Source organism: Erpetoichthys calabaricus, chromosome 15 (assembly GCF_900747795.2).
Source record: "Erpetoichthys calabaricus chromosome 15, fErpCal1.3, whole genome shotgun sequence".
NCBI classification, from domain to species: Eukaryota; Metazoa; Chordata; class Cladistia; order Polypteriformes; family Polypteridae; genus Erpetoichthys; species Erpetoichthys calabaricus.
The window spans coordinates 28,588,075-28,601,970 of NC_041408.2; the positions used below are offsets into that span (position 1 = coordinate 28,588,075).

At 38.5% G+C, this 13,896-nt stretch overlaps 1 protein-coding gene across 2 annotated transcripts in view; it reads right to left on the minus strand.

The window, feature by feature from the left end:
* LOC114644471 (exportin-1) overlaps nucleotides 1-13,896 on the minus strand; it is a 163,649-nt gene that overhangs the window by 104,525 nt on the left and 45,228 nt on the right. For both annotated transcript variants that reach the window (XM_051919672.1, XM_051919673.1), the window contains exons 3-4: nucleotides 1,804-1,905; nucleotides 1-66 (exon numbers count right to left, since the gene is read on the minus strand). The exon at nucleotides 1-66 is cut by the window's left edge and continues 7 nt beyond it. In XM_051919672.1, the coding sequence (XP_051775632.1) occupies nucleotides 1-66; nucleotides 1,804-1,905 (168 nt within the window). The remainder of the gene's footprint in view (nucleotides 67-1,803; nucleotides 1,906-13,896) is intronic.

Consider the following 13,896-nt stretch of genomic DNA (forward strand, 5'->3'; position numbering starts at 1 on the left):
CTGGTTTCTGGGAAGAATCTTCCATCTGGTTTTAATAACAGTTTCCAAAATCTGCAGTGCATAATACTGTAATAACACAAAAACAAAGTTAGTGAGTTAAAGATACAAAATGTAGACCCAATACTGAAAAAAAAAATTGCTCTTGCATTATGCCTCACTGATAACAAAACTAAATTTGCAGATAAATTTACTTTTACTTAAGTCACATGCAAATATGATTCCCCTAAAAACCATCTACATTTACATTAACCCATGGAAAATCCTGCTGTTTAACCAGGTATACACCAGAGCAGAAAGTGAAACACAACCGAAAAGAAAAGTGCATTTATAAACTGATGATACTCCAGCTGTGCTACAATGCTAGTGTGGGCATTAGAGAAATAATGCACTTTACGGAATACCACCAGCTTATCTCTGGTAAGCAGTCTAACTTGAGACCTGGCAATGTCAGAGAACACTAAATATCAGTGTCCCCAGTCTTCATAGCCATAGCGATGCAAATGATGCCAGCACCTTGCCAAAGATAAGAGTAAATGTTTACACCTTGAGCTGGTGTTTCTCTTAAGGAACAGCAAGACAAACCACAGGCTTTTTTTCACATCCTCTGATCCAATACCACCCCTCCCCCATCCCACCTCATATTTCTAATAAAGAAAATGGGATTGTGCTTTGATATGGTTAGTGAAGTATTCTAACTTTAACAGTATTTCAACCTTAAGGATCATCTGTTTGAAAACAAGATTAATAGATGACAGAAGAAACATGCTACATCCATGGTAACTGCGGTACAGTGAAAAAAATATCAAGAAGCAGACACATTGATGTTAATTTTAATTAAAGGTGCACTCATGTACAAGCAAAGATAGTGTAACCCATGTAAGTCAACTTTAAGCTGCTTTTAATTTTTTGAATTCAATACATTATGACATAAAAACAAATTGGAAGGTATCTTACAATGCACCTTTAACTAGAGATTAACCTAATCCTAACAAAAAGTTTCAGAATGTTAGTTTAGATAAGTTGTGAAAGTAAGACAAAACACAACAGAAGCATGAAAAGAAATGATCCATATGGCGGAAATACTTTCTAATACTTAGGTGTTATGAAACCTTTTCACCACTGTACCCTCCCACCCCCCACCATCCCCAATGAACAATACATTTGATGAACAGAATTCAGTTAAAGGGAATCAAAAGGGTAGACCTTGTGGAGGCCTGCCGTCAAAGCCTAGCTGTGTCAGTTGCACAGGAAGACACCCTTTTCTTCCTATTACAAGCAATCAACATAATTGAACATTAATATCAAATAGCAACAGCTTCAAAAAATTAAATTAAAATGCCAAATGTAAGTGCTAACTTGATGCACTATAACAAATTCAAATTTAAGAAAAGTTTACCTTTTGTTTTCTTTCTGTTCCTCTAATGATCTCAATTTTCAAGATACAAAAATGTGTATTTTAAAATACTGTTGATAAATCAACTCAAACATTAGTAATGTCTGTCAGTAATATATTGCAACTTTTACAGGCAAGCAAAAAAAAAAAAAAAACAAACAGTCTTTTAATATTAATTACTTTGAGGAAGCCTTAAACACTCAGGAATAAACCCAAACTCATGCTAAACCTTTATATTTATTTCTCCCAAAAAAGTCGTCATAACTCATTGTCCAAATTAAACAGTTTGGCCATTTAAAAAGGACACAGATACACTCCATCACTGAATTAAATACATACCCTTTGACTTCCTTAAAGTACAATAATTAGCCACTATAAAAGGACTTGCACACATTTTCCAAGTTACTCACTTTGGTGTTCATATTTTGGGAAAATTCCAGAATTGTATCAACCCTTGTCCAAGCATCTGGATGTTCTTTCAAATGTGTTAACACCTCCTGGGCCATTCGTTGCTAAAATCAATTATACATACAGGTTAACTCTTTCAACATCAATTAAGAGAGGAAAAAAAAAAAAAAAAAAAAGACCAATAACATATTCGTGCCCAGATAAAATACCATAAAATGTATTAAAAAAAAAAAAAAAAAGTGTTACACTACACATATTCACACAAAGATGCCACCTCCTGCATATTCTTCAACAAAAGGCCATTTGTGTCCTTTACTGAATTTTGACAGCCATGAACTTGGACATACTTTAAAAAATATCACTGATATTTGAGTTACGTGAAAACTACTTTCATGCAATAATCATTTGATATCATTCAGTTAAGTTGTACCTGTCAAAATGAATGTCAAAGTAGGGGCATACACAAAAAAAAAAAAAAAAAAAATCGGGTGTCAATACTTGAAAGCTAAAAATCACTTTTCAGAAATTGCACTTTTGTAACTTCACAAGACTGTCACCACTTGCCACCGTTTCACAACCCTACCTATGGATAAACAAAGTACCAAAATATCGATAAATACATATTATAAGACTTTAAAAATTGCTTCAATTCTCATGAGATCAATAGTACAGCCTACTTTACAAATGCACTTCTAGGCTCATTCTATTGTTTCACAGTTCACCCTAATAGGCTACCAAAGGGCAATGGTCAAGTTGCAGCCACACTTCTTACAGTATTTGACATCTAAATTACAGAAACATTATTCAATGTTATGTTACTTATTCAATGTTATTACTTAATCCTGTAAACTGCAGAGTATAAATTAGAGATGTAACACTTAACATGCAGATTTTTTTTTGTGTGTCTGTTAAACATTTAACACATTAAGATGGGGAGGGCCTGCAGTTATTTTTACCTATTGAACAGTTTATTCCACATTGTCCATTCAGGGACAGCAATCTTTAGCACTAGGGCTTTTGTCACTCCTCGTTTTATTTAAACCCTCACCTCAAAGTCTACTGCCGTAGAGAGTTTCTTTTTATATTGTTACCTGTGACTTAAATTATATTTCATCACATTTGCTACATAATGTAAGGCTACAATGTTTCAGTGCTCAAATTCATAAACAGTAGCACTACTCCTCTGTGTATTACAATAGAAATTAGCTGTGTTACCTTGCATTGCTCGGGAAAATTTCTAAGTCAATGGGTTTCGATTGCTGTGATGTTGGTGAATCAGGTGCATCAATGTAAGCAAGTACTTTTGATATACGATTTGTAATTTTTTCTTTAAAAAAAAAAAAAAAAAAAAAAAAGGCTATTGGCTCATGAGCTGCTTACACTTGAACATGAGACATACATTCATTGGACATCACCAATGATGGTATCCAGTAATGTTTAGTAATTGACTGGTACTGCGAATTTAAGGACGATAAGCAGGTAGATAAGTGTCAACTTTATCCAGAAAAGGCAAAGCTATGCAGTGATAAAAATGTAATTAGTTTCTCAGGTTTATTGTTACATACTTGACAGTAAAATAAAGTACACGCTTGACCAAGGGCATTATACAGCCACGGTCCAGCTGCCCGAGTCTTGCTTCAAAGATTATGTCAAATAAAACATCACAATAGGGAATAATGAGCAAAACAGATGCGTTTCCTTTATAGTATTAGGTTTCACATGCGAGTTTGCAACAGCAGATCTTACTGAAAACAGTTATTTGGGTTGTGGGATTTGATGGGGGGATTGGAGTTTCTAAGGTTGCTGAAATAAAGACTGCAAGATTACTCCTTAAGGATTTGGCAACACATTTCTCAGAAAATAATCCACATTAAAATAGATGTGGGAATGTGTCTATTGTAAATGCAATATGTCTAAATACAATCCAAATAGGGAGAAAAACAAAAAAATAAAAAAAGGACATACTATGAGATAAACACTGCAAACCAGCGAAACATCCATCCATCCATATTCCAACCCGCTGAATCCGAACACAGGGTCACGGGGGTCTGCTGGAGCCAATCCCAGCCAACATAGGGCACAAGGCAGGAACCAATCCTGGGCAGGGTGCCAACCCACCGCAGACCAGCGAAACAATGAAAACTTATCACAACAGCAAAAAACAAAAACTTTGATGACGTCACTTTCAACAATGCTCTGTTGTGGGGATGAAGAGGTGTGGGGCACTATAATAAATTTTATATAAACTACTCAAAAATAAAAGGAACACTTGAAAACACATCAGATCTCTACTGATATGGACTGGATAATGTATTAGGAACAAAAGGATGCCACAATGTTTGATGGAAATGAAAACTATCAACCTACAGAGTGCTGAATTCAAAGACACCCCGAAAATCAAAGAGAAAAAATGATGCAGCAGGCTAATCCATTTTGCTGAAATTTCTTTGCAGCAACTCCAAATCGTACTCAATAGTTTGTATGGCTCCCACGAGATTGTATGCATGCCTGGCAAAATCGGGGCATACTCCTAATGAGATGACAGATGGCGTCCTGGGGTTTAGGAGATCTCCTCCTAGATCTGGACCAGGGCATCACTGAGCTCCTGGACAGTCTGAGGTGCAACCTGGCAGTGTCAGATGGACAGAAACAAAAATGTCCCCAAGGTGTTGGATTAGATTTAGATCAGGTAAGTGTGGGGGCCAGTCAATGGTATCAATTCCTTCACCTTCCAGGAACTGACTGCATACTCTCGCCACATGAGGCTGGGCATTGTCGTACACCAGGAGGAACTCAGGACCCACTGCAAAAGCATAGGGTCTGACAGTGGGTCCAAGGATTTCATCCCAATACCTAATGGCAGTCAAGATGCCGTTGTCTAGCCTGTAGAGGTCTGTGCATCCCTTCATGGAGATGCCTCCCCAGACCATCACGGACCCACACCAAACCAGTCATACTGAACAATGTTACAGGCAGCATAACATTCTCCATGGCTTCACTCATGAAGTCCGTTTCTGATTGTTTGGTCAGAGACATTCACATCAGTGGCCTGCTGGAGATCATTTTGTAGGGCTCTGGCAGTGCTCATCCTGTTTCTCCTTGACCAAAGGAGCAGATACCAGTCCTGCTGATGGGTTAAGGACCTTCTTATGGCCCTCTCCAGCTCTCCTAGAGTAACTGCCTGTCTCCTGGAATCTCCTCTATGCCCTGGAGACTGTGCTGGGAGACAACAAACCTTATGGCAATGGCACGTATGGATGTGCCATCCTGGAGAAGTTGGACTACCTGTGCAACCTCTGTAGGGTCCAGGTATCGCTTAACGCTACGAGTAGTGACACTGACTGTAGCCAAATGCAAAACCAGTGAAACAATCAGAAAAAAAATGAAGGAAAAATGTCAGTGTTCTCCACCCGTTAAACCATTCCTGTTTTGGGGGCTGTCTCACTGCTGCCCCTTTAGTGCTCCTCTACAGATAAATGATAAATAAATACCTTTCTTACTGGATCAGTTGCACGCAATGTACTACTCATAGCACCGTGTAGGGCAAGCACTTGCTAAACGTATGTCATCAAATTTCAATTAAATCCATCATGGCATTAAGATTTGGTGGCATTTTTTTTTTTTTTTTTTAAACCAAAATGTTCTCTTAGCACATTTCTACTGCCCTAGATGTACCATCCTGCCAAACCGCAGCTTTTTAGCTATATAGGAACTAGCGTTTTTGTTGATGAATGGGTGAGAGTGCGAGTCAAATCAGTCAACTTTACATTTTTATATATTATGTACACACACACGGCTGGTTGTGGCAGCCCCTTCACAGATTAGGTCTGCGCAAATTGTGCCGCTCAGCACAACAACTGTGATTTGACTTCCTGTTATCAAGGGGAGTGGGAATCCAGTCTACTGGCAGGAATATGACTGCAAGCAGCTGGGAAATTTTTTTAGGATGGGCCGTAGTACAAACTAAGGTTAACATTAGGGATGCACCGATACCACTTTTTTTGAAAACGAGTACGAGTACGAGTACGAGTACTTGCATTTCAGTACTCGCCGATACAGAGTACTTAATAAAAACATGATTTAAATTTACAGGTAACAGCTTTAGTCATATAATTTAACAAAAAAAACAAGGAACTAGTTTGGAATTAATTTTCATTTATTTAAAATGAAAAGCATGTTGTATGCAACATATTACAGAATAAATAATTATAAAAAAAATTTAAACAGTGACAGTGCAACTCAAGTATTTTTTTCAGTTTGTTGTAAACTCTGCCGCTTTGGACAACATGGTCCTCAAACACATGCGCTATAGCCTGGCTGATGTGCGAGCCGCGGAATTGTTTCGCATGTAATATGGCTCGTTGCGGCGTGAAACTCTCGTCTATCCACTGGGAGGTTAGGCTAATTAGCGACACGGGGCTAACACTGCTTGTCCAAATATCCGTGGTGAAACTAAACGCAGAGGCGGCTTGCAGTAGGCTGTAAATATGTTTTTTCACTGAGTCGTGTAGTTTAGGCAGCTCCGTGTCAGTCATATAGCGGCGGCTTGGGACATCATATCTGGGCTCCAGAACATGGAGGAGACGCAGGAATCCCACATTTTCTACCTATGAGAGTGGCTGGTCACTCAATGCAATGTACTCGATAATTGCCAGTGTTATTTTCACAGCACGTGGATTGTCTCTGGACATTTTCTCTCGTCTTGCAAGAGTTTGCTGCAGTGTGGGTTGTGTTGGTTTAGAAGCGTGGGTAAACTCTTTGTACTCGTTGTCATGTTGGGATTTTAGGTGCTTGATTAAATTACTTGTGTTAAATGCACTACCTTTTGAGCCTCCTCTGGACAATTTCGCTGAGCACAATTTGCAGTCCGCCTTTGTTTTGACATCTTCATTCACTTTGAAATAGTTCCACACGGCTGACATGTCTCGCCTTGCCTTCTCCCCGTTCTGAGCTGCAGCCGGGGCGGGCACTCGGCGCCTGTGATTAACCCCTTACACGCCGCTCAAACATAGACATTTCTCAGACCGTGGGATCGGTCCCCGGTATCGGGGGACTTTTAACGAGTACGAGTACTTTAGAAAATGTGGTATCGAGGCAGATACCAGATACCCGTTTCGGTATCGGTGCATCCCTAGTTAACATCAAAGCTATTGACTACTATATGGCGTTATCCTCAATCATTCCTAAGCTTCAATGACTAAAATTTCGAATTTGCTTTCAACAGGGTAATGCATACAGAATTGCAATTTATTTAAATACATTTTTATTGAGATGTATTATATACTGTATTGGGTATCAGAAATGGTATTGAAATTCAATAATTTGCTTAGTAGCATATTGAAGTTTAAATTTTTTTTTACTTCGATCCAGTGGTAAATCAAAGCATAAAGAAAAAAACTGTTATGGAACAGTACAGCAAAGTCTGCAGGCCAGGATGTTTTCCAAAACGAAGCCCTGTACAGTGATCCCCCGCTATATCGCTGTTCAGCTATTGCACCCCCGCTACATCGCAGATGTATTACTACTACTACTATTAGGGGGGTGCTCACTTCGCTCGCCCACTCCTAGGTTTGATTTACCGGATAAACAATTTAAAGAGATTGTTATTTTCATGGGAATTGTTACATATGCATTAATTTAATTTTTACTTTAAAACTTTTGAAAAAACAATATTTGTCCTTTATTACCTGCCCCAGGCATGGTTAAATCTTTCTTGCAGGACTCGCATTGTGAGGGGGTTGGTTCGGTCTGAACGCATGCTAAAGAGATGCAATCAGTTCAGCTGCTGGCCAGTTGTGTGTTGTGCTGTCATTTTGCCACTTCGTTCTCCTTTAGAATGCTAGCGGCAGAGTAGACGTCAGTGAACTTGTTTTAAAATTGTAAGTAGGGTGTGATGTGCAAAAATCAGTGTTTCACGGGTTTTGCGTCCCAAGGTTATAATGTCTAGTCTTGCATGTCATCAAAGTGTCTCTCCGAGATGATCTGGGGCATCATGTATAAACGGTGCAAACGCACAAAAATGTTGCTTAAGCCAGTGTCCACACAAAAATCGAGATACATAAAACCTAAACTTGGCGTAAAACCACACACATTTTCACGGTAGCTAAATGCTTGGTGTACACAAGTTCTCCACTCAGTTTTGCAAACTGGCGGCACCCAGCATCAAAGTAGTGCTACTATTCCAGTGTGATTTCCCTTTCTTTTTTAGATCCACATCCCTGACACTGCTTTATAAATACACTGAAATTAAACTAATAAACAAAATGTGGTTAATGCATCCGATTGTAATTAACCTGTAACAATATAATGGTCCACAGAATGGTCAAACTATTCTAAATACCATAGCTGCTGTAGCGTTGTTACTCTCACTGTACATTCTTCTTCTTCGCTCAGGTGCTCCCGTTAGGGGTTGCCACAGCAGATCATCTTTTTCCATATTACTCTCACTGCACCACTCGGAATATTTATATTTATATGACTGTATTTGAGTGAGGAATCACAGCTCTACAGCAGCTGATTAGAGAGATTAATCGGTATACAGCATCAAGCATACGCTGCCTCAGCCATGCTGTCTGTTGAACTGCTCTCATGGCAAACGCTTCAGAGCCTTTCCTGTACTGACCTCCCGGTTCAGAAACAGTTTACTTTCCAAGAACTATAAACACACTCAATAAGTCCATCATCTTGTAGAACTGTTTGTACCATAAGTACAATTACCTCACTGTAAACTTGCAATAGTTATAATATTGCAGAACCTGAGCCACTTTATAAAGCTCGTATTTACATATGACAATATCATTTTTAAAATGAAATGCAGCAAAATATGTTTATTATACAGATAAAACTAACTTCGTTTAAATAATCTATATTGTTAATAAATTAAACATGTGAGGACATGGTGCCGCTGCGCTAGCGAGGAGCTGGCGTGAACATTTCTGCCTTGCGCTGTATTCTTGCTGGGGCTGGCGCGACACTGGAAGAATCGAAAGAAAGAATAATAAAACATGTACTACAAAGATATTTCAATGTTCCTTAAAAGTTTTGAAGAATTAGCGTTCTCAGCTTACAGATGGCTTAACGTCTATTACAGAGCTGATTGTGAGGCAATAGGGTATTTGGAGAAAGAAAAGCAAGGACAGGAATTGAGAGTTAGTAAGTTTGAAAGAGACAGTACTGCTACAATAAATTCATTCATCGAAGCATCTTGCGTGAGGCAGTAACAATCACTGCGCCACCATGTTCCCATGTTTAATAACATGCTTTAACTCCTATCATCATGAAAATAATATCAAGTATACATCTCAGTATTATAATTATTCAGAGAGCTGTAATATCACGAATGTAATGGATTCTGTGTCCTGTCGGAAGAAGAGAAAGCCCGTTTAAGAATCACGTAGTGGTTCACACACAGAGCACATAGAAGAATAAATACAAAAAGCATTTAACGTGCTACTTTAATTTACTAGTTTCTCAAATCCCATCGTAACTAAACGATTTTAAGATGAAGTTTATGATGATCTGCTTTAATGACAAAATAAACTACATGATTAAAGTGGAAATTTCAAGATTAAAGTTGACATTTCAAGCTTTTTTCCTCCCCACTGTGTGCCTATTTTTTTTTTCTCTGTACCCTAATAAGTTTTCATATGACGCTCAGACGGTGGGCTACGACTCGCCTTTTCACGGCGACTTTGATATCTGACAAAGTTTTTATTTCGGCATTGTGCAACTTTGTGAACTTGAGCTTTTGAATTTCTCCGACACTATTACTCGATAAACTTCCTTTTTTTGATTATACCACTGTTCAAACCAATAAATAATACGTTTTTCTTTGCCTCCACTTGGTATTCGCTGAAATTCTTCTATTCCCCCCGTGTTGTTTCCACTGTCTTTTCAAAGAAGGCTGAGCTTAAGGGCTATTTATATTGATTTGCATATTCAAAGAGGCGTAATTATGGGAGGAGTGGGGGAGTGGCAGCAGGCGCGTGAACGTGCGTTACTTTTCATGATGACCGGGATTTATGTAGCAGAAGAACGTGGAAGTTGCCGTTCACACAGATTTATGCATCTGGATTTTTTTGTGCATACGAACATTTCCATTTTTGTCCGTACGCCATGTTATAGTGTGAATTCTACACACAACGTTATGCATGAGGCCCCTGGTCTCAATCGCTTCGCTCAACCCCCCCGGAGGTGTGCTACGCTCCTGCCACTTTGCATCTCTCCCACTCGCATTGTGAAGGGGTGGAGCTGAATGCACGCTAAGGAGAAGCGGATGGATCAGCTACTGGCTTTGTGCTGCTTCTGCCAAGATGCCTGTTCTGCTTTTCGCTCTGCACATCGATCATTTAAAAGCCTCTACAGCAGCTGTCCTTCTGTCTCACTGCCTAGTATTGCGTGACGTTAAAATGTCTCTCACGGGATGTCAATTGTCTTCCGCGAAGATCAAGCCTCGTCTCCCTGCCAAGATTTTTTTTATATAATCGAGAGATGTTACTCGTATCCTTAGCCCGACGTGTTTACAACCTGTGTTTTAATAAGTTTACACGTGTTTAAAGTATGTGGGAGGGGTATTTTAAGGCTTAAACAATAATAATAAAAAAAAAATTTTATTTATATGGTGTTCCTATATTGCGGATTTTCACCTAATCACTGAAGAGTTTGGAATGTACCTTCCACGATAGGCGGGGGATCACTGTATTCTACTTGATGAATAGACACCTGAGTGGGTGAAAGACAATGCTCCAAAACTAGTTAGGTTTCTGAGCATTAACGTAGTCGATTATTTAAAAAAAAAAAAAAAAAAAAAAAAAGGATCACGTCTTTACCATCTTTCAAGAGATCAACAAGGCAATGCCTAGTTCATCTGCAGATCATTTGTGTAAAAGACTGGACTTCTAAAGTATGGTAGTACTTTAAGCAAAGGCCAAATTACTGTGTTCTGTACACTAAATTGTGAAATGGTGTTTCATTGCAGTAGAACAACTATACAGGAGCACATAAAACAGAAGCATTCCAGAGTTTTCTATGAAGACGCAGCCAAGACAGTGCCACAAGTTTTAATTATTTTGTTAGTTCTTATTGGTAAATCGCTGCATTCTACAGTCATTTATATTCCTGAGCGCTGGACTTCATAAAGGACCCATCACCTTGGCAACAATGTTGTAGCAGGTTAGTGCCAAGTAGCAAGATTTTTTTTTTTTTTTTTTTTTTTTTTTTTTGAAGCCTACAAAATAAAAAAAAAAGTAATTGTGATATAATCTAAATGTACGGTGTGACAGAAATAGCATATAATAAGCAGGCTAACATTATTAGCTACTAGTTATGAGGTTTATGATATGTTACTTTATTCTCACTTCAAAGTAGTTTTTTGGCCAAGTTTTTGTTATATAATCTGAAAAAACTGATTTTGTACTTGTTCTGCTAAGCAGATCTTATCTCAATCTATTGGATTCAAACTGCACTACCTTGGTAATCGAACATTTATTTATTCATGAACTGAAATTTGCTTTAGAAAAATGGAGTTTGCATTCCTTTTTGCACTTTATTACACAATACAGAATTGATATTCTTTTTTTTATTTATTAATTTTATTGTAATCATTCCATACAAATAGATCAATGTATACAAAAAAGAATTGAAGACAAATCAAACCAAATCAAATTGATATTCTAATGATAACTTTTCATGTGTGCCTTTTTGGTATGTTAGATTTTTAGAAGAGTAATGCAAAATGATTTTGACCAACAAATGTATTATATGTTCTGCCACTTTATTCTATTAAAAGTACTCAGAACCACAGGGATGGTTTATTCAGAGATCCTGTTATCACGGAATGGATAAAATTGTGGAATAGGGATTTTTTTTTTTTTTTTTAAATATAATTTCTCTACTAAATAAATGCCAATATATGCGCTTCAGGAAGCTATAACATACACAGTACTTAGTTTATGAAGTTGCTGGGTATTCACCTTTTATAGAACTCTGAACTGAAAATAGGAATGCATTTCAAATATAGGACTTCAAACAAAAACACACAAAGTTGTTCTAATCTTCCTCCAATAATTATATTTGAAACTATTTTAAGTAATGATAACAATGGTATGGATAGTTCAGCACAATAAATCTCAGGGTATACACCATTTAGGACCAGGATATACTTGATGTTACATGATGCGCATGTTTGTGTACCACCTATACTTGCATGCATACTTTATGTAAATTTACAGGATTACACCAGGTGGCAGTGCAAGATACAGTTGCAAAGGTGGTGGTGAGGTGGGGGGTTAGGGGAAATGGCAACAGTGACACTGAAGATGGTATGTGAGACCTTTACATGTATCGCGTCACTACGATAGGGAACGTGCGATGCTTGTATTGCCTATGTGAGAAATTGATGAAGAAAAGCACCATGAATACTTTCATGTGTCAGCATTTAAGTTTGATGATTTCTTTCACCAAACCATTCAAACATCAAAGCACTCACATTGATCCTGTTGAAACTGCAATGCGGCTTGCCGTCACACTGGGTTATCTTGGCCGAATCCCCACTTCTTTTCCTGGACATTTTCCTCTTTGCCCAGATGCATCTGTCTCAAATTTGCTTCCAAATCATCTTGCATGTTTCCACATCCACTTTCAAAGAGCAGGCTATTTCATACCAGCTGTTCTAACAGCCATGTTTGTCAGTATGTCACTATGTTGATAGTAAACAAAGATACTCAAGTCATGTACCACACACCACCTAAGTTTTTGGTGGTACTGCAACTCGCACACACATTACATTAACTTTGGAGGATGTACTCAGAGGACACAACTACTTCTTTACCTGGAGTTAATGTCAGAAGGGTAAGATTAGGATAATGCAATATACCAGATCAAGAACACAGGATGAAATTTTTCCAGTAAGGATTTAGGGGTTTGTCTGGAACACACTGACGATGCGGGTTCGCACCATGCTCCCATCTTGCGTTTGGGGAGCCCTGAACCCGTCACCGTCGGTAATGTCACCGATGAGCTTGGCAGTGAGGCACAACAAATGGAGCAAGAGGATGGTGTAAAAAGGTGTCACATGCTTTTATTAAAAACAAACAAAAACAAGTGTCCAAATACAGTGGTGTGAAAAACTATTTGCCCCCTTCCTGATTTCTTATTCTTTTGCATGTTTGTCACACAAAATGTTTCTGATCATCAAACACATTTAACCATTAGTCAAATATAACACAAGTAAACACAAAATGCAGTTTTAAAATGATGGTTTTTATTATTTAGGGAGAAAAAAAATCCAAACCTACATGGCCCTGTGTGAAAAAGTAATTGCCCCCTTGTTAAAAAATAACCTAACTGTGGTGTATCACACCTGAGTTCAATTTCCGTAGCCACCCCCAGGCCTGATTACTGCCACACCTGTTTCAATCAAGAAATCACTTAAATAGGAGCTGACTGACACAGAGAAGTAGACCAAAAGCACCTCAAAAGCTAGACATCATGCCAAGATCCAAAGAAATTCAGGAACAAATGAGAACAGAAGTAATTGAGATCTATCAGTCTGGTAAAGGTTATAAAGCCATTTCTAAAGCTTTGGGACTCCAGCGAACCACAGTGAGAGCCATTATCCACAAATGGCAAAAACATGGAACAGTGGTGAACCTTCCCAGGAGTGGCCGGCCGACCAAAATTACCCCAAGAGCGCAGAGACGACTCATCCGAGAGGTCACAAAAGACCCCAGGACAACGTCTAAAGAACTGCAGGCCTCACTTGCCTCAATTAAGGTCAGTGTTCACAACTCCACCATAAGAAAGAGACTGGGCAAAAACGGCCTGCATGGCAGATTTCCAAGACGCAAACCACTGTTAAGCAAAAAGAACATTAGGGCTCGTCTCAATTTTGCTAAGAAACATCTCAATGATTGCCAAGACTTTTGGGAAAATACCTCGTGGACTGATGAGACAAAAGTTGAACTTTTTGGAAGGCAAATGTCCCGTTATATCTGGCGTAAAAGGAACACAGCATTTCAGAAAAAGAACATCATACCAACAGTAAAATATGGTGGTGGTAGTGTGATGGTCTGGGGTTGTTTTGCTGCTTCAGGACC